At 26.1% G+C, this 26,529-nt stretch overlaps 5 protein-coding genes across 5 annotated transcripts; 3 read left to right on the forward strand and 2 right to left on the reverse strand.

Moving 5' to 3' along the window:
- Positions 1 to 982: 982 nt before the first annotated feature.
- LOC124934487 (probable pyridoxal 5'-phosphate synthase subunit PDX2) lies at positions 983 to 2,376 on the forward strand. The gene is given in 7 exon segments (XM_047475025.1): positions 983 to 998; positions 1,106 to 1,185; positions 1,188 to 1,235; positions 1,321 to 1,408; positions 1,491 to 1,564; positions 1,662 to 1,930; positions 2,008 to 2,376. Coding segments are annotated over 7 exon segments (711 nt in total). The 3' UTR covers positions 2,144 to 2,376.
- A 7,179-nt stretch (positions 2,377 to 9,555) lies between these two features.
- Positions 9,556 to 12,138, reverse strand: LOC124934019 (isovaleryl-CoA dehydrogenase, mitochondrial). Its single transcript, XM_047474474.1, has 15 exons — positions 11,943 to 12,138; positions 11,782 to 11,865; positions 11,645 to 11,702; positions 11,437 to 11,561; positions 11,296 to 11,340; positions 11,171 to 11,219; positions 10,975 to 11,084; positions 10,815 to 10,891; positions 10,680 to 10,730; positions 10,539 to 10,603; positions 10,300 to 10,454; positions 10,176 to 10,216; positions 9,971 to 10,025; positions 9,823 to 9,879; positions 9,556 to 9,726 (listed from the first exon to the last, which is right to left on the reverse strand). The coding sequence occupies exons 1-15, from the start codon at positions 12,042 to 12,044 to the stop codon at positions 9,580 to 9,582; spliced, it is 1,221 nt and encodes a 406-aa protein (XP_047330430.1). The 5' UTR covers positions 12,045 to 12,138; the 3' UTR covers positions 9,556 to 9,579.
- Positions 12,139 to 12,334: 196 nt separating this feature from the next.
- On the forward strand, positions 12,335 to 14,343 carry LOC124934018 (ribonuclease 2-like). Its single transcript, XM_047474473.1, has 9 exons — positions 12,335 to 12,626; positions 12,715 to 12,743; positions 12,842 to 12,915; positions 13,042 to 13,143; positions 13,253 to 13,256; positions 13,465 to 13,556; positions 13,647 to 13,808; positions 13,884 to 13,968; positions 14,143 to 14,343. Exons 1-9 carry the CDS (start codon positions 12,433 to 12,435, stop codon positions 14,196 to 14,198), a joined length of 798 nt encoding a protein of 265 aa, XP_047330429.1. The 5' UTR covers positions 12,335 to 12,432; the 3' UTR covers positions 14,199 to 14,343.
- Positions 14,344 to 18,062: 3,719 nt separating this feature from the next.
- LOC124936669 (DNA-directed RNA polymerase III subunit RPC10-like) lies at positions 18,063 to 18,824 on the forward strand. Its single transcript, XM_047477187.1, has 3 exons — positions 18,063 to 18,212; positions 18,298 to 18,388; positions 18,479 to 18,824. The coding sequence occupies exons 1-3, from the start codon at positions 18,099 to 18,101 to the stop codon at positions 18,607 to 18,609; spliced, it is 336 nt and encodes a 111-aa protein (XP_047333143.1). The 5' UTR covers positions 18,063 to 18,098; the 3' UTR covers positions 18,610 to 18,824.
- A 5,343-nt stretch (positions 18,825 to 24,167) lies between these two features.
- On the reverse strand, positions 24,168 to 25,811 carry LOC124936880 (3-ketoacyl-CoA synthase 12-like). The gene has a single exon (XM_047477410.1). It carries the CDS (start codon positions 25,698 to 25,700, stop codon positions 24,285 to 24,287), a length of 1,416 nt encoding a protein of 471 aa, XP_047333366.1. The 5' UTR covers positions 25,701 to 25,811; the 3' UTR covers positions 24,168 to 24,284.
- Between the last annotated feature and the right edge of the window lie 718 nt (positions 25,812 to 26,529).

Raw genomic sequence — 26,529 nt, forward strand, 5'->3', positions numbered from 1 at the left:
AACTAAGAATATGTTTGAATTAGTATAATTAGTACTGAAATTTTATTTACACTAAAATTGATATAAAATTACAATTGAATTTCTATGTTTGAAAAAACTCTATAATTTAATTCTAATTATTATGTTTTAAAAAGTTATAATAAAAACAATTTAAATATATTATTAAGACATATGTTTGAGAATAACTTGTGTCTAGAGTTTTTATCTATAGTTTGGAAACTCATTAAAAAAACAAAATATAAGTTTGATATATAATTTACCAAATAAAACTATATTGATATTTTAATTTTTTTAATTTAAAAAATAAATATATTTAATCTTCTAAATAAAAAAAAGTTCAAAACATTAATTTATTAAATTAAAAAGGAATATATATATATATATATATATATTTAACTTTATAAATTTTTAAAAAGAAAATGATTAGTTAGGACACTTATATTATTAATAATAATTTGGTTTTTCTTGAATTTAAACAGAGGAGAAGATAATTATGAGTGTCATTTTAATTCTCAAAAAAACAAAAGAATTATTTAAAAACTTTATAAAAAAAATATTAAAATTATAATTTAAAACTAAAAAAAATAGAATTAAAATTTATAAAATTCTATTGATTAAATTTAATAAAATTTCTAATCATAATTTCAATCCTCATGTAAAATTATACTCTAATTCTAATTCATTTTTTTTTTTTTTTTTTTTGATAGTTACCAAAATGCCAACACCATTAACAAATAAATATTAAAATATCTAAATTTATTAAAGATTAATTTATTTGAGTTGGTGGTTACAGAGGAAGTGGTGGGACCAACTCCGATGATAAGACACGTCCTTCTTCTTTGAAAGGCGGCCATGCTTTCTTCAACATAAATCACTGATTCCAAGTGGGCCCAAATTAGGGTTTTCTTTCTTTATTATCTATCATTCTCCTCCCTCTGATTCTTGATTCCGATTCCATCAAGAAAGAAAGAAAGAAAGAGAAATGACAGTAGTTGTTGGTGTTTCTCGCTTTGCAAGGCTCATATAACGAACACATAGCAGGGTTCTTCCTTTTCCTTCTCCTTCTCTTCTCATCTATCTCAGTATTGATTCCAGTTAATTTCAGTCCTTAGGAAACTGGGAGTGAAAGGAGTAGAGATAAAGAAGCCTGAACAACTTGATAATGTCTCGTCCCTTATCATCCCCTGGGTGGAGAGAGCACAACCATGGCCAAACTAGCAGAATATCATAACTTGGTAAATTTCTCATTTTCAAATGGATACCCAATTTCTAGATTCTTTATAATTGTTTGATTTCATTGATTTTTTTGGTTGATTGCAGTTTCCTGCTCTACGAGAATTCGTCAATACAGGAAAACCTGTTTGGGGCACATGTGCAGGGCTTATATTCTTGGCAAATAAAGCTGTTGGTTAGGGGCCTTTTCCTTTCCTTTCATTCATTGATGTTAATCATCCTCTGTCTGTTTATTTATGAATAGAATTTGATTTCAGGTCAAAAACTTGGTGGGCAAGAACTAATAGGTGGTCTTGATTGTACTGTTCATCGTAATTTCTTTGGTAGTCAGGTAGATACAATCAGGAAACAAAAAAGGGATTTTATTTGATTTGATTTAATGAATGGAATGGAATGGAATGGATGAACAAACACTCTTTATTAAACAGATTCAGAGTTTTGAAGCTGAGGTTGAAGTACCGGAGATTGCAGTTAAAGAAGGCGGGCCTCCGACATTTCGTGGAGTGTTCATTCGTGCACCTGGTGTTCTTGAAGTGGGTCCTGATGTTCAAGTGCTAGCTGATTATCCTACTGCAAATGCAAATGCAAATGAAGATGAAAATGATGACAATAAGAAGAAGAAGGTCATAGTTGCTTTGAAGCAAGGGAATTTACTAGCAACTGCATTCCATCCTGAACTAACTTCAGACACTAGATGGTACATTTTCTTTTCTTTTGATTGATGATTCAACATGTAAACTTTGAAACAATTTATTTATTCGATTTTGTATATAGGCATAGCTATTTCTTGAAGATGGTGGTTGAGGATGGAAGAACTTCAATAGCTTCTCATGGTGTTGAAGAAGAATTGAACCTGTTTCAGCAACAACAGTCTAACAAACCCGACTTACCCGACTTGCCAGTATTTTAATCAACAAAGAAGTTCATCATCATCATCTAGAGCATACAATTGTTACTACAAGGTACTTGCTTTATAAATCAAATTAAGAGAATAAAAAAAACTATGATTTTCCTTAAGTTTGATTATCTAATATACTTTTGTTGGGTAGGATTGATTGTTCTGTATAATTAAGATGTTAGGACATTGAGAAACTTATATAGAAGCGAAATGCATCACACATCGAATCATAATTCTCATTTTTATTGTTAGACTTATATCTAACACAACTTTAAAATTTAGTTAGACTTTATCATTAACCAGTTAGGTTAAACAATTTTTAATTACCTTATTACTCCTTTGATAACATTTGTCAATTCTAACTTTTTTTCCAACTAAAAAATTATTACTCCTTTGATACACATTAGTCTTCCTAGGTACATATTTTAGTTAAGTAGTTTCTATAAACTTAAATGTAGACACTAAATTTTTAGTTACTCCAATTTAAATAAAAAAAATTATAATAATAATTTCGACTATTTTAAAATAAAATAAAAAAACCAAACAAATATAAAATTAAAAGTATATGATAGAATAATTATAATATAAAACATAAATGAAAATTATAATATATAATTTTTTTTAATATAATTATTAATTAAATAATATTATTAATAAATATAAAATTAAATATGTTTTTATCAATCTTAATATAATTATTTATTTATACAATTTTGAATTTTAAATATTAATTTAATTATTAACTATAATATTTACATTATTAATAATTTAAATATGAATAATTATATTTTTATAATGTTTTATTGTGAGTAAATTTTAAATATTATATATCTATATATATTCTATATATTATTTATATTTAAATATTAAATAAAATAATAATGTTTTTTAATATAATCTATATTTTATTATGATTATATTAATTTATCTAGTTTTTTTTAATTTAATAAAATCATTTTATAACAAAAAAATTATATAAAAAAATTATTATATTATTCCCTTATTATTCTCTTATTATTCTTTATCTTCATAAATTAAAATTAAAAGAATCATATTATATTTTTTTATATAAAAACAACTATAATAATAAAATATTAAACAAATTAGAAATTAATTAATTTTAATATATATATATATTTAATAAATGCATATTAAGATGATTTATATTGTTTTATTATATAATATAAAAAAATAAAATATTTTAATTATTTATTTAAAGGAATATAATTATTTAATTAGTTTAAATAGAGAAAGATTTATGGTTCTTGTTTATAATTTACTGATTTAGTCTTTTTTATTTGGGTTATATAAATATCTTAAAATAATAAATATAACATTAATAATATAAAACTTATAAATATAAATATTACATTAATTTAAAATTTTAAAATTTAAAATTTTAATTAATAACAATATTTATTATTTTTAATAATATTTTTATTTAAATAATTAAAAATTATAATTATAAAAATTAAATTTGATTACTTTTATAAATAAATATAACTTTAAAAATTAAAAAGTTAAATATATTTATTTTATATAGTTTAAAGTTATAACTAGTTTTAAAAAATTATATAAAATAATAATATTTATTTTTCTAACTATTAATTCAATTTTAATTTTTTCTAATATTTTAACATTTTTCATTTTAATATATAATTTTTTAATTTTAATTAACAAATCTTATTTATTATTTATAGAATGTAATATTAATAAAAATATTTAAAATAATTTTATAAATTATAATTTAATTATAATTTTTTAATGATTTTAAATTACAAATAATGAAATATAGTAATAAAACAAAATTTTATAATTTAGTTATAAAAATTAATTATCATTTAAATTAAAAATTAATTCAAACTATAATATAAATAATTTTATTGAAATCCATAATATATTAATAAAATCAATTTATATAAAATATTTTAAAGTTTTGTTATATTACTATATTTGCATATTTATTGTAATTTAAAATTATTAAAAAATATTATTTTTTTATTTATAATCTGTAAAATTTTTAAAAAAAAATATATTTTTCAAAATTTTATATTTCTAATATTAATTTATATTTACACAAATATTTAAATGTTAAAATTTTTAAATAAAACAAAAAAAGTTATTATATATAGAATAATAATAATATAAAACATAAAAAGAATATAAATATATTTAAAAATCTTATAATATTATTATTAATTAAATAATATTGTATAAATATATAATAAAATATGTTTTTTTATAATTCTTAATATCATTATTATTTATAATTAATTTTAAATATTATAAATAATATTTATATTATTAATAATATAAATATAAATAATTATATTTTTATAATTTTTTTTATCGGAGTTTAAATTGTAAATATTATATATATATATATATATATTATTTGTATTTAAATATTAAATAAAAATTATTATTTTTATATATATAATTTATACTTTTATTATGATTATATTAATTTTATGTTGATTTTTTTTAATTTAATTAAAATTATTTTATAAAAAAAATAAAAATAAATTAAATAAAAATAATTATATTATTAACTTATTATTTTTATCTTCATAAATCAAAATTAAAAGTATCATAATAAGGTTTTTTATATATAAAAAACCAACTATAATAAATAAAATATTAAACAAAATAGAAATTAATTAATTTAATAAATGCATTAAAAATATTTATACAATATATAAAATGTTATATTTATTTCAAATGTTTTTATTTTATATTTAATTATTTAAAATTATTATTAAATTTATAATAAAAAGATTTATAAATATTATATAAAAGATAAAATAAATGTTATATTTTATTTCAAATTAAAAAAAAATATATATTATATATAGAATTGTTTAATACTAAATAAAATTGTATAAAATATTTTAATTTTTTATATTTAACTCTTTAAAATAATAAGAGGTGTGAAGAGAGATTGAACAAAATTCAACAATGTTTAATAATATAATAATGTTTTTTATCACAAATATATATATAAAATTATGCATCATTTTCTCTAACTCAAATTCAAATGTTTTCCCACCAAACTTAATAATAAGATTAAATTTTAAAACTTGTAACTCATAATCTTTAAATTTCACCGCAACAAAGAAATCCCAAACAAAATGTTCATTTTATTATGAAGCAAGTGAATTATATTGTCTATTCATCCTGTCAGTGATCATACATTGAATTTCACTTCTTTTCCCACTAAGACATTGAATAGCTAGTCTACAAAACAATAAAAAAAAATGTATTAAGAGTTATCATAATTGAACATTAACTTTCCACGAAATAAATTGTAGTATCATTCACTTGAAGAGACTTTTCATCAGTACATTATATACCACCGAGCTTAGAAAATAATGGGAAATTTGGAAGTAGAGTTGGGTCCAATTCTCAATCCTTATAACCTTAAGAAATTATAATTAGAATTGAATGATATGTCTTTTAAATTCAAATTTCTCTCTAAATATAATAACTGAATCGAGTAATTTAATTTAAATTCTTATAAATTTGGAATTATAAGTTTGTTAATCCTAACTTGGAAGACTGTAGGTATACATATCCGGGACTTTTCACTTTGAAAAACTAGAATAAACGTAAAAAAAAATTATTTTGAAGATTTAGTGATAGCTGACCATTTGAAAGCTGTATAAACTGAAATTCTCTTATTGAACGACCAAATTGTTCCCTTTGTCGAACATAGGGAAGAACTTCGTCGAGACAGAATTGCATGATTCCTTGGGATCCTCCCGACAGCACCAGCCTCTCTAAATCAAGACCCGGTGTCATAACATAAACTCCTGAAGAAAACAAAATTTAAAACATGAAAATAAAAGATTAAAACATTTTCATTTATTTGATCGTTACACACTCAAAGAATTCGTATGTAATCACGATTACCTTTCCCTTCCCGATCAAGAACATTCTCTTCGGGAACAAAATCAATTCTCAAACATGAGCTCGTTCAGTTTTCACGTAATCATTAACAACAACAAAAAAACATCTTAAATATACAAAACAACAAATTTACATCCGCGTGGCTTCCACGCATACCATGTTTATCCCACTTATGAAAAGTACTGAATCTAGTTACATAATGAAACCCCCGGTTGTTTAAACACATTCTTTCCATTAACAATAATTTCTATGATATTTCAACATAGTACCGGGCATCCTTTTTTCGAAGATGAATGCAATTATCCCTTTAGAGCCAACTGAAACATTTGTTTTCGCGTAAACAATCTCATTATATAAAACAAAGAAAATCAATGACGGTTTATAGCCAATTTCAATAACATATACATTACAGTTTTAAAATTTTGTTCCAAAGTTTGGGCAACCGGACCATTGGTGCACCCCATCTTGTTTCCATTCAAAACATAGCCTCCGTCTATTTGATCAGCTTTGGATTTCATACTAACAACATCAATCAAATCCAGCTGAAAACGCGAAAAAAAAATGTTTCAGCAGCAACAGTCCAACAAGCAGGGGCGGAGCCAGGATTTGAAACCTATTCGGGCTAATTTTTTATTAAAAAAATTTATCCGGGCTAGTTTTGTCGCCAACACCTTTTAGCGACGGGAAATAACCAATACCGTCGTTATTGATTAAATATATATAGTCTGTTTGGGGCTACTTGAACTACCGCCCGGACCGATTTATACTTGGCTCCACCCCTGCTAACAAGTCTGATTTGCCAGTGTTTTAATCAACAAAGAAGTTCATGATCATAACATCATCATAATCTTGAGCTTTTAAAATCAAATTAAGAGAATTAAAAAACTATGGTTTTCCTTAAGTTTGATTCTCTTATATATTTATTGGATAGGATTGATTATTCCATATAATTAAGATGTTAGGACATTGAGAAATAATTAAACTCACCCTTACATATTGAAGTAATTTTACCCTTTTCTAGTCACTATTTCATTACATATTACAACATTTCTAAATATTTCATACATATATACAAACTTAATTTTATTGTCAATTATCTATCTAATTACTCATACATATTCGAATATTGCAAGATGACAATCTCTTTTCAAACATGTAATTTCATTTATAAAGGTAATAATTAATTCTTTTAAAAATGATATACTTATATTTTTACTTAAATTAATAAATAATTGTAAAATTTTATGAAACTTCATCACAAACAACTAAACTTTAAATTTTAGTTTGACTTAATCATTAACTTAACTAGTTAACTTCATCAAATAACTTAAAAATAAATTAATTAATTCCAATATTATTTTTATAATATTTAAATACTTAAAATAATATTTTATAAAAATAATATTGGCAAAAAAAATATTTTTGTGTAATCATAAGTTAATATTTTATTAGATATTTATAAAATAAAATAAATATAATACATACTTTAATATACTTTTTCTTTTATAAATTTTAAACAATTCAAAATTACATTATTTATTTCAAACACAAATTAAAAAAAAATTGAAAAAACAATATATAAATTATTTTTAATATAAAAATTAACATTTATTTAGAATTTAAGAATAATATATATTATTTTATTATATATAATATAAATTTTTATTATTTCTAAAATTAATAAATATTTTAAAATAGTAATATATAATTATTATATTATTAATAAAATAATTTTTTTGTTAACAATTAAATCTAAATTTTAAATAAATGTTTTTAATATAAATTGTATTAATAATTATATATTTAAATATTTTATATAATATGAAAAATTAATTTATTTTCTATAATAATTTATTTATTTTAATAATCTTTAAATCATAAACATAATTTAATTATTAAAATTATATTTTTATATTTTAATTTAGCAAGTTATAATTTAATTTATTAAGTTATGACTTTAAGAATCTAAACCCTAAAATACCAGTAATTGAGTTATTTTAAACTATCTAAATATAATAATAATTATTATTATAATATTATTCATATTTATTTTTAAAAATTGTAATTAAAAATTAATATTAATTGTTTTATAAATAAATATAAATTTTAAAAAGTGAATATTTTAATAATAATTTTAAAAAATTAAAAAATTAAAAATTAAACATATAATATAAAAAAACATTTAAAAATATTATAAATAAAAAGAATTTATTATTTACAATACATAAAATATTTATAAAATATTTGATATAATATTAACTTTTATATAAAATATTAATTTTTTTTTTTCTCTAAAATTTACCTTTTCCAAAAAAAATATTATAAACTTTTTAAAATTTTATTATACAAAATTTATTTAATTATAATTAATAAATTTTGTTTATTATTTAAGAAATATAATAATAAAATATAAAAAGTAAATAAAATACCTAATTTTATATATATGTGAGTCAAAATTTTAATTAATCAATTTTAAAATGAAAATATATAATACATTATAATTTGATAAATTAGAAATAAATAAAATATTAAAATATTTTTATAACAATAATACTAATTAAATTAATTATTTTGAATTTAAATTTTATATTAATAAAATAAAAATAAAAATTATTTATAATATTAAATTATAAATAATTTAAAATTTTGATTAATAAATATTATTAAATTGTTTTATACTATTATTTTTAATGTTAATAGTTTAAAAAATAATAATATAAAACTTATATAAATTTAAAAAATTAAAAATATTATAACAAAATTAAACTTAATTATAAAAATAAAATTTTAAATAAATATAAAATAAGTACATGTTTTTATCACCTTTAATATAATTAATTTAAAATAATATTGTAGTTAATTATTTAAAATAATATTTTCATTATTAAAAATAAAAATATAATAATAATATTTCATAAAATTATTATATTATTTTATTTTCATTTAAAAATTAATTTTTTACTTATATTAAAATAATAATAATATTATTAAATTAATTATACATTTATTGTAATATATATTTAATAATATTTTAAATTTTTAAATATTATATCTTATATTTTAATTCTTTTTAAATATAATATAAAATAAATAAATATTTTTATTTTTTATTTTTTATGTAATTAATTTATATATTTTTAGTATTAAATTAATTTGAACTTAACTAATATAACTAAAACCATTTTATAAGAATATAATATAAAATATTAAATTAAAATAATTAAATTAAAATTATTATATTATTAACTTATTCTTTAATTTAGTATTTTAATATTATCATTTTTTAAATATAAATTTATATAACTGTATTATAGTTTTTTTAAGCAAATCAAATATAATAACAACGATAAATAAAATATAAAACCAATTATAAAAGTTAGAAATTAATATATTTATTCAAAATCCATATTTTTATATATATAATTAAATTTTAGAACTTGTACCTTACCATCTTTAAATTTAACCAAGTGTATAAATATCCAAATAGAAGCTTGGGGAATTATTGTCTATTATAGAAATCGAAACACTTGAATGGTTGTCTATTGATCTTTGAAGAGCTCTCGTCCGATGATCATACGCCGGATTTCACTTGTCCCTGCCCCAATCTCGTATAGTTTTGCATCACGTAAAAGTCGCCCCGTTGAATACTCGTTAACATAACCGTTCCCACCAAGACATTGAATAGCCTACAAAACCAATTGAAAAATGTCAAATAATGTCATATATAGAGTTATCACTAATTGAACATTATTTTTCACATAAATAAATTGCAATTCATTCACCTGAAGAGCAACTTGGGTTGCCCTTTCTGCAGCGCATAGTATAACTCCGGCACAATCCTTTTAAATTACAATCCATGAACCATTAAAATTCATATTATTTTTAGTCTAAAAAAGATTGCAATCAAAAGGAAAAGAAAACCGAGAAAACCTTTGGATCAACTTTCCCGTTATCACAGTCCCTCGCCACAGAATAGACGTAAGCTCTAATACACCACCCAGGTTATAACCATAAATGTCAGTCACAATATAAAAATAACAGGCAAAATTGAAATTATAATTGTTGTCCAATTCTCAATCCTTTTAAATTCAAATTCCTCTTGAAATATAAAAATTATAAAAATTTTAATCATGACCTGGAAGACTGTAGAGAAGTATACATATCAGCAACTTTTCCCTTCACAAACAAGAACCACATAAAATCGAAGAAACGCCAAACAAATATTTCCAAAAATTAAGTGATAGTTCACGATTTGAAACCTGTATAAACTGAAATTCCCCAATTGGACGTCCGAATTGTTCCCTTTGTCGAACATAGGGAAGAACCTCATCGAGACATGATTGCATGATTCCGAGGGGTCCTCCCGACAACACCAGCCTCTCTAAATCAAGACCCGACATCATAACATAAACTCCTGAAGAAAAGAAAAAATAAAAACATTTTCATTTGTTTGCAAATCGTTACTCACATCAACGAATTCTTGAGTCGTCATGAGTACCTTTCCCTTCCCGATCAAGAACATTCTCTTCGGGAACAAAACAATTCTCAAACACGAGTTCACATCTGTTCAGTTTTCATATCATCATCAACAAAAAAAACAACAAATATCTAAAACACACAAAGTAACAAATTTACATACGTGTCGCTTCCTCGCATACCAAGTTTATCCAATTTCTGAGCCGTACTAAATCTACATCATCACAAAATGAAGCCGCGGTTGTTTAAACACAACCTTTCCATTAACAATAATTTCTAAGATATTTCAACATAGTACCCGGGCATCCCTTTTTCGATGATGAATGCAGTTATCCCTTTAGAGCCAGCAGAAACATTCGTTTTCGCATAAACAATCTCATTATATAAAACAAATAAAATCAATGACTGCTTATAGCCAATTTCAATAACATATACATTAAACTTTAGAAATTTTGTACCAAAGTTTGGGCAACTGGACCATTGGTGCACCACATCTTGTTTCCATTCAAAACATAGCCTCCGTCTACTCGATCAGCTTTGCATTTCATACTAACAACATCAGATCCAGCTGAAAACACGCCAAAAAAAACTACCCATGTCATTAAAACCTCTACAAATACAATACAATTCTCAATTTCATCGTATATTAATCACCATTCGGTTCACTCATTGCAAGAGCTCCAATATGCTCCCCACTTATAAGCTTCAACAACAAGAATCAAGACAGCAATTAGCTTAAATTACATAGTTGTTAAGAATATACCACACCATTAAGAAACCTTTGGCAGGTATTTTTGCTTCTGGGCAGAGTTTCCATTCCTGACCTAAAACATGAACATTATTATTGCAGTAAAAACAGAAATTATCTTCTATCTTCTCCAGCAGCAACACAAATCCAACATATTTTAAAGAAATTTTACCAATTGATTGATGCATAGATTAGAATGGGCACCATAAGAAAGCCCAACTGATCCCGAAGCTCGGCTAATTTCTTCCATGGCAATACAGTGATATAAATACCCAAGTCCAAGACCACCATATTCCTCTGAAGTAAATTTCATTCAGTTAAACTAATCCCAAATGAGAGTTTCTACTTTCTACATGAAATCAATCTCTTTTAGTTCATACCTGGAGCAGTAATCCCATGAAGATTAAATTCCCCCATTTTTTCCCACAAATTAACCTCCTAAAATAAGAGAAAATATCAGCCATTTATGATCTTTGATCATTACAGAGTCTAAAGAGAGATGAAGATATCATATAACCTTGGGAAAGTAATTCGTATGATCTATTTTGGCTGCATGAGGAGCTATGTTTTCTTGAGAAAACTGAGCAACACTTTCTTTGAACTAAACAAAACAAAAAACAAAACAGGTCTCAACATCTTACAGAACAAAACCAATCAATCAAAGAGTGAAAAGAGAACCTGTAACTGGGTTTCATCGAAGAGTAAAGAAGTAGAGAAAGCAGCAGCAGCATATTGCGGCTTCTTTCGAAATAGGGTTCTAATACCCAACAATCGCTGCATTCTCTTCAACTATCGAAAACCCAGAAAGCTATGAATCTTGGAACAGAGAAGAATAGAGCCGTATGCTGATTGTAGTAAGGGTGAAGTTCTTTAGATGATCATTACTCCATTAATGGGGATCGTTTAGAAAGGATCCAATTTGACACGTTATTTGTACTTATCCTTAAATCTTGATAATTGAGTCATTTTAAAGTAAAATAAATAGTTAGGCATGATATAGGAGTTGGTGGGTTGGATTGATATTTTTATATTTCTCTCCGTTACTTTCGGAAAGTCTTTCCTTTTCATTCCTTCACGCAATAGCCATAGAGGTCCATATAAGTTTCGTTAGATCTTCTTCAACCTTCGTCAAATCTGAACCAAACAATCGAGAGGGAGAGAAAGGGAAATGGGTTTCTCTTCAATCAGATTTTCTCTTTCTCTAGGAACTGTACTCTTGCTGCTTTGGGTTTCTGATGCTGTATCTAGGGTTGAAGTGGGTCAACAAAGAGAGTTCGATTACTTCCTCTTAGCTCTACAATGGCCAGGAACTATCTGCAGAAGATCCCACCATTGTTGCTCCTCCAACGCTTGTTGCAGAGGGTACTTATTTAAGCTTGCATGTCTTTCTCTTTATCTTTTGAACTTTAACTCAATTCATTCTCATTCTCTGTTTATGATCATTTTCCAGGCAGAATGCTCCAACGGGATTTACAATTCGTATGTGATTTGAAGTTTTGAACTAAGGATTTAACATTTCTATGCTGTACTCTATGATATGTAATAGACTGAGTTGTTCCTATTGATTGTGTTTGCAGATGGATTATGGGCTGATTACAACGATGGGACATGGCCTGCATGCTGCAATGACACTCCTTTTGATCTAAAAAAGGTAATTTTCTTGATCTTCAAGCTTCATTGGTTCATTTGATTTGTGAAGGGAAACAGTTCCCCCAAATAGGGTATTTTATGATAGACAAAGATGGAATTTGATATGAACTTCCTTTTGTTTCTTTAGGTCTCGACATTGATGAGTGATATGGAGAAACATTGGCCTTCTTTAAGCTGTGGTGGGGTTTCAACCTGCCATGGTGGAAAAGGACTTTTTTGGGCTCATGAGGTCATTATTATTGAAAGTCTCTTGGATTTCGCTTATTTTGTACTAAATATATCATAGTACTAACTTTCTTGATTCTTGTCATGGCGAATTGGAATGGATTCACGGGCAGTGGGGTAATTTCTCTTGTCTAGTTCTTTTTTCCAATACAAAATTTGAATGGTTTTAAGTAGCAAGAATTTGACTATGCAATCATAATAGATGTAAAAAGATCATTCCACTGTTGTTCATAGTCTTTCAAATAGGCCTGCTTTAATGGGATTGTTTTGTTCTTCAAATTCATGGGTTCTCGAAAGAATAACATTTTGGATCAATTTGTTGCAGAGAAACATGGGACATGCTCATCTGCAGTTATCCGTGACGAATATGATTACTTTTATACAACACTAAATCTCTTCTTCAAGTATAACGTGACAGTAAGAATTACTACTCAGACCATGTATTTTTCAGTAAATTCCTTGTTGGTTTATGATTTTGATGATGAATATATGTGATGAACACAACAGAAAGTTCTGAATGAGGCTGGATACGTGGCTTCAAACTCGGAAAAATATCCTTTGGGTGGAATCATAACTGAAATTCAAAATGCCTTCCATGCAACTCCATTGATTGTCTGCTCTTCGGGTGCTGTTGAAGAACTGAGGTTATGCTTTTACAAAGATTTCAAGGTAAATTTATAATAAAAAAAATCAACTTCAAATTCAATTGTATAAATGTCTTGAAATCCATTTCATTACCTGCAGCCTCGAGATTGTGTAAAATCTAAGGATATAAATTCAAAGAACACATGCCCGAAGTATGTCAGTCTGCCAGCATCAGTCTCTTTAGGTGAGTAAGCTCCTCTACAATTCAGTTTTTAACTCGCAACATTGATATTGTTCTCGTTTGAATATTTTTATACCCATTTGAAAACACTTTCTGGAGCTGAATCTGAGTGTTTCCAAGGAATTTATCATGTTTTCTCTTTGAAATACATTTTCATGTTTGTTTGTTTGTTTGCAGGGATGGGAAACGATGAGACTGCGCTTCCGTTGTCTCAGGAAGCGAAAACCTTCTGAGAGATAACTGTCGTTTTCTCTCCTGGATGATGTTTCGTTTATTTTCATTTGTAATATTAGTCGGAAACATGGGTGTTTGATGATGGGAAAAACAAATTTCTCAGATTATATTAATATTATGAAATCAAATCACTTCCTCTGTAAATTTTCGAAATTGAAATCAAATGGTTTGAACTTTGAACTCGATTTTATAACACTCTTTCATTGAATTTAGTTGTGTCCATATATAACATATGCATCTAAAACAAATGTGACAACATAATTTCTATTATTTTTGTCTAATTAGGTTGGGCTGGTAATGGATAAAATCTTTTCTTTTGAGAATATTTGTAAGTTATATAGGGATCAAATATCTTGCTTAAGAGGGAAGATTAATTATTAAATTATATTTTAGTTAAACTAAATTTTGTTATAATGAAGGGAAGATTAATTATTAAATTATATTTTTGAAAAAAGATTATATTTTAGTTAAACTAAATTTTGTTATAATGATAGGAAACTGAAAATTTTGATATTTTAATTTTTTTTCATAAAAATATATTATTTTAATTAAAAATAATCTTCTAATTATAAAAAAAGGTTATATATATATAATAAATTTATATCTATAACAAATATATATATTTTTTTAAAATTTTTTATTTATTTTATTTTTTATATTTTATCTATGTCTTTAAAGATTATTATGATATTTAATATATATTAATCATTTAAATAATAATAATAATAAAATAAAATTAAATAATATAATTTAAAAATATTTTTATTAAAATATTTGATAACTTAACTTATCACTTAATTTAATATATTAAAATTTTATTTAATAACATATATTTATAATTTATTGATATAAGTCAAAATATGTTAAAAATAAAAACTAAAATTCATTTTAAAATTGGAAAAAATTAAATACTTCTCTCTCAACCAAATATAACCCTTACAAAAATAATCAAAATATCATCTTTCTAAATTTAATCAAATTATATATATATATATATATATATATATATATATATATATATATATATATATATATATATATATATATATATATATATATTAGGTTAATTAAATTACTGATATATATAAAGATATATATAAAGTTGTATTAATTTTTCTATTTTTTTCCATTTACAAATATAACCCATTTATTTTATTTCTCATAAAATTAATTTAAAAAGATTAATATCATAAAATAAAAATATAATCATATCTAAACTAATTATAAGATAGAAGTGGAAAAAAATGACTATAAATATATATAATTATATTACGTTAATAAATTATTTATATCTTAATTTTAAATTTTATAAAAAAACTAAACAATAAAATTGAATAAAGTTGTATTTATAGATAAAAATAAATATTTTAATTTATAAGTTCCATAATTTGACTATTAAATTATAAATAATAAAATAAAATAAAATAAAAGAACCTCTTACTTCTTTTTAAGGGTGTTTTACAAAAAGGAATTTATGTTTTAAATATTATTAATAATTATAATAAAATAAACTAAAATAAAAATATTATTTATAATATAAGTAAATATAAAAAATAATAATTAATAAAATTATCGTTATAAAAATAAATAAATATTTTTTAATTAAAATATTGAATTATTTTAAAAATATATATATTAAAAATGATTATATATAATAATAATAATATTAAAATTAAATAAAATATATTTAATATATGAGAAATGATTAGGTGAGAGAATTTGGTGAGGGAATGACTTAACATAATCTTCATTGAAAAAATCAAATAATTTTTCTTTTTTCTCTCTTTCCTTTCACTTTTACATTTTACAACTGATTACCTCACCAAATTTTTTCACTAAATTCTCAATCTATCTCTCCTCTAAATATATTATATACTAATAAGTTATATATATTATTAATAAAGAGTATAATAAAAAATAAAAAATTAAATAATATAAGAATAATGTTTACTTAATAGAACTAGTTACTGCTTATCGTATAATACCTTTTATACCATCAACATTATAATAATTAAATTTATTAAAAATGATATATTTAATTTAAATAAGTAAAAAAATTAACAAAAGAGCCCAAATATTTCGGGAAATTTGACGAAGGGTTATTTCCAAGTTTAGCATAGGCTAGATAATTTTTTAAAATTTAACCTTTTGTCAATGGGAAAAGACTCTTTTGCCCCTAAATTAAAAAAATAACATTTTCTCTTTTCTCTTTCCTTCTCTTTCCTTCTCTTTCCTTCCTTTTCCTTCCCCTTCTGTTTTCTCTCCCGGAGCCCCCTCTCCTCTTTTCATATTTTCAAAACAGGAAGCAACAAACGACCATCATCATCTTCTTCTTCTCCTCTCCTCCGACGACGAACCTCTCCTCCTCCGACGAAGCCGAAGGAACCAACTAAGCAACGAACGAACGAAGCAACAGTAAAAACACAATAATCTTGTTTAAAGTTATTATTGAGGTTGAGGGTGAGTTTTCTTCGACGCAACGAAGGTTGAAATGGGAGAATAATTTATGGTTTTAGTGTTTAGTGTTTGGGTTTAGGTTTAGGTTTAAGTTTATTGGCTGACTGAATCGTTTTGGGTTTAAAATGCATCTGTCGAAAGCTGTTGCAGGTTGTCGCAGACGAATGCGCATCTGTCGCAGACGAATGCGCATCTGTCGTCTGCGCCAGATGCGCATTCGTCTGCGACAGATGCGCATTCGTCTGCGACAGCCTGCAACAGCCTTCGACATATGCATTTTCAACCTTCGTTCGTTCGTTGCTTCGGAGAAAACTCACCTTCAACTTCAACCTTCGTTCGTTCTGCTTTTTTCCGTCGTCGGGAGGCGGATAGTCGTCGGGGGAGAGGAGAAGAAGAAGAAGATGATGATGGCTTCGTTCTGAGTTGTTTCGTTGGTTCTTTCAGCTTCGTCGTCGGGGGAGAGGAGAAAAAGAAGAAGATGATGGTGGCGTTGATTCCTTCAGCTTCGTCGTCATCGGTCTTCGAGGGTAGGGGAAGTTGAAAAGAGAGAGGAAAGGGAAAAGAAAAAGGAAATCATTTTTTTTTTAAATAAAGGGCAAAAGTGACATTTTGCCTTGGCAAAAGGTTAAAAATGAAAAAAATTAGTAAAAGCATATAACCCTTATGAAAAAAATTAGTAAAAGCATATAACCCTTATATGTGGTAATAACCCTCCTATGAGGGTTATTTCATCAAATTTCCCAATATTTCGCTATATGAGACTCTCTCTCCCTCTCCATTCTTATAAATCAAGCCCTAATAGAGACTCTGTCTCTCCTTAGAACGAATCTCGCCGGCGCCCATCATATCTCGCCGGCGCCAACAACATCTCGCCGGTTAGCTTGGTTCCTGCGCCCCGATACCCGATACCGATCTCGCCGCGTGATCCGTCCACTGTCTATCCTCCAGGTAACTACTTACGAATCCCAACACATTCTCTAGAGATTCATGAAATAATATCAAGATTATTGTTAGAGTTTTAGAAATCCAATGAAATAAAATTCTCACAGCACTTCTTCACTTCATTCAATTCAATGGCTTGTGGAGTTGTATATTTGTATCTTTGAGTGTTGACATCTTGTTTGATTACTTTAAATGTTAACAGTTGTTCTTCTCATGAGAATTTTAATAGAATTCTTGTCCTAATTTTAATTACCCTGCAAATCAATCTTCAAAAATCCCACTTTCATGGCAATCAAACCCTAAATCTGACCCATTATTTAGGTTTTGTGCTTTAGCTTCTTGATTTTGTTAGTAGACAAACTCGGGGAATTCGAATTACCTAGATGAAGAAATTCTTTAGTATTTTAGTGGGCTTGTTTTATAGGAGACTAATTGTTAGTTCTTTAGTTTCTTCTATGGTTGATAATAAGTTTGAAATTACAGGTGTTGGGTAGAGAAAGATGGAATTTTGTCCCGAATGTGGAATGATGTTGCAATTTCAGTTGCCTAATTTGGGGCGTCCCTCCAGATTCAAGTGTCCAGCATGTCCTTATGTTTATTACTTAGACAAGAATGTAAACACTCTTTCGAAACTGCATCATTTGGTAAAACTCTATTGATGTAGATTTGTTGATTGTTTGTCGCTCTAATTATTTGCAGGTTAAGATAAAGAAAAATATTCATTTGCCTAAGGCATCTGTAGATCCAATCTTCACTCAAGAAGACATAATGAATGGACAAAAAATTGATGGTAGTGTATATAAGACATCCTTATGTTTACATTTTGTTGAATGAGAGGAACAATGTGCTTTTATTTATTATTCTCTTGTTGATTTTGCAGGGCATTGTCTAAATTGCGGTCATGGAAAGTTAGTTTTTCAGGAACTTCAGATTAAGTCAGTTGATGAGCCGATCACAAAGATATATTGGTGTTTGAATGACAAGTGTAAGCACACTTGGCGCGAGGATTGACAGTGGCACGATAACAATCGCTTCTGCTTTTTTAAAGTATTTTTGTTTCGATAAGAACTCTTTAGTTAGTTCAGGTGAAAAGTGTGATATTTCAGAACTTTCCTTACAGCTTACATATTACATTGATAATGTCCTCAATTGAGTTATAATGATAGTTTATCTATCATTATCATTACTATTCGTATAATAAAAATAGAACTTTTTAGTGAAAAAAACGAAATAATTTGATCTATGGATGGTGTCGTGGTGTGGTAATCGAAACTATATTGTGTGGAATCATGTTAAATATTTGACGATACATTCTGTACTTCCTAAATAAACTTATTCAAACCTTGTTTATTCTGTACTTCCTAAATAAACTTATTCAAACCTTGTTTCTCCAATTCTTGGTGTTTCTGTCAAGATAACTTTCTTTCCACTTATGCCCAACACGGATCCCTCCCACCTCATTTGATTGATTTATAATAGACTGACTTTTGGTTTAAGATCATACCAAAAAAAAAAAAATCTTTATAAAAATTAAATTTTTATTTAAAATAAATTAAGTTAAAGTGAAAGATTATTATTATAATGTTGTTAAAATAATAATATTATTTATTAAAATGTTGAAAAGTAATCTAAATATTCCGAATAAAATAAGATATTATTATTTTATTTTTAAATAAGTTTCTTTAAGTTGTTATTCAATTCAATATTCTAATTAATTAATCAATGATTTTAAATATATAATTTGTTTTTTAAAATGATAGGAATATCTTGAAGGTAGAGTTATTGATATTTTCTTTTTGTTATTTTTTTTTATAAAACTTGTTTATATGATTTATAAATATGTATATTATTTTGGCCCTGAAAATATCAAGACTCCCTACTTTTGTAATTTTTTTGCTAAAATCTTATCATTTTTTACTATCTTGGTATATATGGTCTTTTTAAAGGTACAAATATATTGTTAATGTTGATCTATTTAAAAAATATAATTTTTTTCTTAAATTTAATATAAGAAAAATAATGATCAAATATTTATTATAATAATTCACATAATTTTATAAATAATTTATCGCATTGTATTATTATAATTAAAATTTTATAAAATTCTTAGGGTGTGTTTGATAACCCTGGAATTGGAATTGAAATTGGAATTGGAATTGGAGGGTCCAATTTCAATTCTTATGTTTGTTAAACACTTTAATATTAAGAATTGGAATTGGAATTAAAATTTTAATGAAATTCAATATAGCATAATTTGATAGTTTTCAATTTCAATCTTTTTAGGTCCGAATTTTAATTCTAAATTAACACGTTTTTCATGTTTTGGACATGTTTAACACGTTTTTCACACATTAAACATGTTTAATACATTTTTAACACGTTTTTCACATGTTTAATATATTTTCATATTTTGGCACGTTTAATACGTTTTTGGCACGTTTAACACGTTTTTGACACATTTAACACGTTTTTCACGTTCTTGACACGTTTAACATGATTTTCACGTTTTTAACACGTTTTTGACACGTTTAACATGTTTTTGACATGTTTAACACGTTTTTGACACGTTTAACATGTGTTGACACATTTAACACGTTTTTCACGTCCTTGAAAAGTTTAACACGTTTTTAACACATTTAACACGTTTTTCACGTTCTTGACACATTTAACACGTCCTTGACACATTTAACACGTTTAACATGATTTTTACGTTTTTAACACGTTTAACACGTTTTTGACACGTTTAACACATTTTTTTACATTTTGGCACATTTTGCATGTTTTGACACGTTTAACAAGTTTTCACATATTTAACACGTTTTTGAAACGTTTAACACGTTTTTGAAGCGTTTAACACGTTTTCACGTTTTTGACACATTTAACACGTTTTTTTTACGTTTTTGACACATTAACATGTTTTCATATTTTGACACGATTTTGGCATGTTTAACACGTTTAACACGTTTTTGACACATTTAACACGTTTATCACGTCCTTGACACGTTTAACATGTTTTTGACACGTTTAACATGATTTTCACATTTTTAACACGTTTAACACGTTTTTGACACGTTTAACATGTTTTTGGCACGTTTTGACACGTTTTGACACGTTTTTCACGTCCTTGACATGTTTAACACGTTTTTGACACATTCAACATGTTTTTCATGTCCTTGACACATTTAACACGTTTTTGACACATTTAACATGATTTTCATGTTTTTAACACGTTTAACATTTTTAACACGTTTTTTACATTTTGGCACATTTTGCACGTTTTGGCATGTTTAACAAGTTTTTCACATATTTAACACGTTTTTAAAACGTTTAACACGTTTTTTTATGTTTTTGACACGTTCATCATGTTTTCACGTTTTTGACATATCTAACACATTTTATGTTTTTGACACGTTTACAACATTTTTGACACGTTTAACACGTTTTGGCACATTTAGCAAGTTTTTCACATGTTTGAAACGTTTAATACGTTTTTGACACGTTTTTATGTTTTTTACATTTTGGCAAATTTTGCACATTTTGGCGTGTTTAACAAGTTTTTCACATATTTAACACGTTTTGACACGTTTTCACGTTTTTGACACATTTAACACGTTTTTTTACGTTTTTGACACGATTAACACGTTTTTGACATATTTAACACAATTTTTTACGTTTTTGACACGTTTACTTCATTATTTTACACGTTTAACACGTTTTTCACGTTTTGGCACATTTAACAAGATTTTCACATTTTTGGAATGTTTAACACGTTTTTGACACGTTTTCATGATTTTAACACGTTTAAAACATTTTTAACACGTTTAAAACGTTTTTAACACATTAAACACGTTTAACATGTTGACACGTTTCACATTTTTTTTACGTTTTTGACATGTTTGACACATTTTTAACACATTAAACACGTTTTTCACGTTTTGGCACGTTTAAAAAGTTTTTCACTTATTTGGCACGTTTAACACATTTTTGATACATGTAACACATTTTTATGTTTTTGCACGTTTAACACGTTTTAAACCTATCAAAACGTGTGAAAAACATGTTAAATATATTAAAAATGTCAAAATGTGTTAAATGTGCCAAAAATGTGAAAATGTGTAAAAAAAACATGAAAATCGTGTAAAAATATGAAAAACATGTTAAAACGTGTGCAAAACATGAAAAACGTGTGAAAACGTGTATAAACGTGAAAAATATGTTAAAACGTATGAAAACGTGAAAAACCGTGTAAAAAACGTGAAAACGTGTTAAACGTGCCAAAACATGAAAAACATGTTAAACGTGTCAAAAATGTATAAGATGTGTGAAAAACGTGTTAGACATGCCAAAAATGTGTTTAACGTGCCAAAAACGTAAAAAGCATGTTAAACGTGTGAAAAATGTGTTAAATGTGAAAAACGTGTTAAACGTGAAAAATATGTGAAAAACATGTTAAATGTGTCAATATGTGAAAAAACGTGTTAAACATGTCAAAAATGTGTAAAACGTGTTAGACATGCCAAAAACGTGTTAAACGTGTGAAAAACGTGAAAAACATGTTAAAAGTGTAAAAATGTATTAAACATGTTAAAAACGTGTCAAAAACGTTAGAAACGTGTTTAATTTGTTAAAACGTGTGAAAAAATGTTAAACGTATTAAAAATGTCAAAAACGTGAAAAATATGTTAAACGTGTGAAAATGTGTTTGAATTGTGAAAATGTGTTAAACATGTTAAAAACGTGTTAAAAATGTTAAAAACGTGTTAAACATGTTAAAAACGTGTTAAACATGTCAAAAACGTATTAAACGTGCAAAAAATGTGAAAACATATTTAAAAAGTTAACATTTTAAACCAATATTTTATTTTACAAACATATAAATTAGAATTGAATTACAATTCTATCCTTTTCTCAAACATAAAAATTGGAATTAAATTACAATTTCAATTCCTCTCATCAAACAAACACACATAGGTAACTCATCAAAATTCATTTCATAGGTTCGGTGAATGGCGGATCTATTAAGAGGATATGTTGGGCTTAAACCCGACCTACAATAAAAATCATTAATATGTTTTTATATTCAAGTCTCACTTTTTTTTTTCAAGCACCTTTCTTATAATGAATTTTCTTAAAAATAAAAAATGGTCATTTTGTTTATAATATAAAATCAAATATATTTATAATTATAAAAAAAAATAAAAACTCAATTATTAATTTATTATAATTACAAACTTGATATAAATTTATATTTTTTAATATATTAAAACGAAGTCCAGTTGTTGCATTAAATTTTTATGGGGGGTGTAATATTGGCATATTGCTGTATGTACCTAGTGAATTAAATGTTATCTTACCAAACATCTATTCAAAACAATCCCTAAAGATTAAATGAAAATAACTGTACCATAATTTGCTTTACATTTACTCATATTATGTAAGGTACATATTTTCATTTTTATTTTAATCCAAAAAAAAATCATAACCCTCAATTTCAAATTAAACATACTTTTATTCATTGTTTTTGTCATTTAAACTAACTAATAAATTTATAAATATTAATTTTATTTATTTGTTTGTTTGACTATATTATAAAAATATAAAGATCCCCTCTTTTATCATAGATAAAAAAAATATATATAAATATTTTTAGCCTCGCTTAAGTTCTTGGTTTCAGCCTCCTTAAGTCATCGGTTTCAGTACGTTAAGTTCTATTCGTCTAGTTAAATTGATGGAGTGAATTGATAAGTTAAACCGCTAAAAAATAAAAAAATACTCATTTAAAAATACAATAAATTATATGAAATATCTTATCCTAATTCTGATTTATATAGATAATGATAATATTTATTATTATTATTATTCAAACTCAATTAAATAAAATATTATTATTCAAAATTAATATATATATATATGAGAGCGAGAATTATGTATCATGATATCAGGAATGATGTGACAACACGTAATTAGACATTGAAATAAAAAAAATTCTCCTATTAGATTTAAGTCCAATCAGGGATGGTAATAGGGCGGTTCGAGACGGGGAATGCATTTACCATCCCCGTCCCGTTTTTATTTCGGGATTTTTTTTAATATCATCCCCGCTCTGTTCGGTTTTGTTTGGTTTCGGAGAATCCCCACGGGACACCGTTAATAATTATGTTTTATAGTATTCGGGGCATAATCAGGGTGAGATCGGGGCGGGTCGGGACGGAGAACACAAATATCATCTTCTCTCTATCCTCGTTCGGTTTCGAAGGAAAACTATCTCAAACAGGACAATTCGGTTCAATTTTCACGTGACGGTTTTAAATTGTCATCCTTAAGTCCAATCACGCGTTTATACATTATTCTCGATACCATTACCTCAAATTATTGCTCTCTATCATTACTCCCTTTTAAAATGTATAGTTTAAAAGTTAAATAATGTAAAATCAACATTAAAGTATTTAGAAAAGTCCTCAAAAACACTTCAATTTCAAAGATATTTGAAATAAAATAGTACCACCACCATTATTAACTCATTAAAGCACATACCTTCTTGTTGTGTGACATAAATTCATTTAAAATATATATATAATAAAATGTGACAAATGATTACATAGAATATTAAAAATTTATTTAAATGATTATATCATAAAGTTACAAATAAAATATTAGTCATATGAATAAAGAATGAATAATTAATTTCATACTCTAACCTTCATACGATCAAAGGTAACTTCATCTTCTTCGTTGAGCCATCCATACATTTCCATAAATGGATTCTCTACAGATCGAGGCGGATACATATCAATGGATTCATTCCAAACATTACTCCGATCATCATCTTTCAAATCTCTCATCACCTCCCATAAACAACTGTTACATTTGAATCCAGCTCCAAATCCAATCATGAACACCTTATCACTTTTCCTCAACCTCTTCTTCGCTTCCATGTAAGAAAGAACATACCAGAGACTACTCGCAGATGTATTTCCAAATCTATGTAACGTCATCCTCGCAGGCTCTAAATCATACTCATTCAGATTCAAACTCTTTCCAATTCCATCAATAACCGCTTTACCACCTGTATGAAGACAGAAATGATTCACACCAGTTTTCAGATTCACAATCGGACGAAAACCTAAACCTCGTTTTCTAGATCCGTAACCGTAAATCCATTTCCAAGCAAAAGAAGCGATTGAGAATCGGAGAAGTTCACGGATTGGAAGGATGTTTGGTATTATACGTTTCAGATTCTCGATGAATGCTTTCGTTGCTGCTTTTGGTAGATTCCGACCTAGATAGAATCCGATTCTGCCATTATCGTCTTCCTTCTGTAAACAGCATCCGTACGATTCATCTCTACCGCCGTGATGAACTCTGACTAACGATTTCAGTTTCAGCATTGCTTTCTGTTTCAACGATGATTTGTTCGTTAACAGAACAGCGCAACCGCCGAGCCGGAAAAGGCAGTTAGCTAGAATCATTGATCGATCGTTACCGGAGTACCAATTCGGTGTTAGAGATTCAGATGTCACCATTAATGCGAGCTTATCTTTCTCAGATTTGAAAATCGTTTCAATAATGTTAATCGAAATCAAGCTCGCACTGCATCCCATACCGGTGAGATTATACACCTTGATATCTTCTCTCATTTTGTAGCGGTTGATAATACGAGCGGTCAGAGAAGGAACAGCGGCGAGCATTGAGACATTGACGACTAAAACGTCGATTTCTGAAGGAGAAACGTTGGATCTGGTGAGTAATTTGTGGATGATATCATCGAACATGACGTCCATCTCTGATATGATATCATCGGAGGTAGGACAGTTTTCTCTGCCGTGGAAGACCATATTAGGTCCGTAGGTTTGTTCGCCGATGCCGGAGCTGACGATTGCTTTGAGTAGGAATTTGAACTCTTCTAGGCCGATGTTTTTGTTACGCATGACGATATCGCCGGAGAATTTGGTGGTGAGCATTTGGTTGTCGGAGGGTTTGAAACATTGATAATTGAGTATGTAACAGTGACGGTTTCTTCTTTGATTGATGAAGTTGAAGAGGTTGTAGAGAATGTATGTTAATGGAAGAATGTAGAACAGTAGTAGTAGAATTATCTCCATATGAGATGGAAAAAGAGAGAGATCTGGTTGGTTAATGGTTTTAGGGTTTTGCAGAGATTGGGAAGATGATGATGATGAAGAAGAAGATGTAGGCTTCCAATTGGAGGGAAAGCCTCTGCTGGCTATATATTTATGCAGAAAAAATTGGCCACTTTTAGTTTTTTATTTTATTTATTTTCACATGTTCACTTACTTTAATTAAATTTAACATAAAAATAAAATCACAATTTTAATAAATATAATACTTTATACATTTATCTAAATTTTAAATAATTATATTATGAAGTTGGAGCTATGTAGGAGTTTGATTAAGAAGCCATAAATAATTTTTGTATGAATTTAGTATGATAATAAGTTTAGTTGAAATGTATTGTTAGTTAATAAAAATAATTAATTTTTTAAACATAATCTTTTATTTTATGATATAAGAAAACTTTAATACTAATTAGTAATAATCACATTAAAATATTGGGATGAAAACATGAAAAAAGTTCACCCCATTGTTTAAAGTTGTGGTCACAATTTGAATGTTAAGGAATCTATAAATTTACTTCAATTTTTTATAATTAGACTATTTTTTTATATTTCAAAATAAATTAATTTAAAAAATATATATAAAAAACAATAAATTTTCAAAATTATTATTGATCAATATTTTTAAATAAATGTAATTATTTAAATAGCCTAATAAACTAACTAATAATAAATGTGTATGTGTGTGAGATGGTGGGAGTTGGAGTTAGGTCACATCTAGAGGTAAAGTCAAATTTGATATAAGTGTTTTTTTCAAACAAGGTTTGGACTTCAACTGTGGGGTTTAATGATTTTC

The sequence above is a fragment of the Impatiens glandulifera genome, chromosome 4 (assembly GCF_907164915.1).
Source record: "Impatiens glandulifera chromosome 4, dImpGla2.1, whole genome shotgun sequence".
NCBI lineage: Eukaryota > Viridiplantae > Streptophyta > Magnoliopsida > Ericales > Balsaminaceae > Impatiens > Impatiens glandulifera.

Bases quoted from the DNA above. Each gene is read 5' to 3' on its own strand.
- LOC124934019 (XM_047474474.1), bottom strand. From the start codon at position 12,044: ATGCAGCGATTGTTGGGTATTAGAACCCTATTTCGAAAGAAGCCGCAA. The intron at 11,703-11,781 runs GTTATATGATAT...CTCTTATTTTAG, and splicing joins ATACGAATTACTTTCCCAAG to GAGGTTAATTTGTGGGAAAA. The intron at 10,604-10,679 runs GTATGTAAATTT...AAAACTGAACAG, and splicing joins GGTATGCGAGGAAGCGACAC to ATGTGAACTCGTGTTTGAGA.
- LOC124934018 (XM_047474473.1), top strand. From the start codon at position 12,433: ATGGGTTTCTCTTCAATCAGATTTTCTCTTTCTCTAGGAACTGTACTC. The intron at 12,916-13,041 runs GTAATTTTCTTG...TTGTTTCTTTAG, and splicing joins CTCCTTTTGATCTAAAAAAG to GTCTCGACATTGATGAGTGA. The intron at 13,969-14,142 runs GTGAGTAAGCTC...GTTTGTTTGCAG, and splicing joins GCCAGCATCAGTCTCTTTAG to GGATGGGAAACGATGAGACT.
- LOC124936669 (XM_047477187.1), top strand. From the start codon at position 18,099: ATGGAATTTTGTCCCGAATGTGGAATGATGTTGCAATTTCAGTTGCCT. The intron at 18,213-18,297 runs GTAAACACTCTT...AATTATTTGCAG, and splicing joins TTTATTACTTAGACAAGAAT to GTTAAGATAAAGAAAAATAT. The intron at 18,389-18,478 runs GTAGTGTATATA...TTGATTTTGCAG, and splicing joins GAATGGACAAAAAATTGATG to GGCATTGTCTAAATTGCGGT.
- LOC124936880 (XM_047477410.1), bottom strand. From the start codon at position 25,700: ATGGAGATAATTCTACTACTACTGTTCTACATTCTTCCATTAACATAC.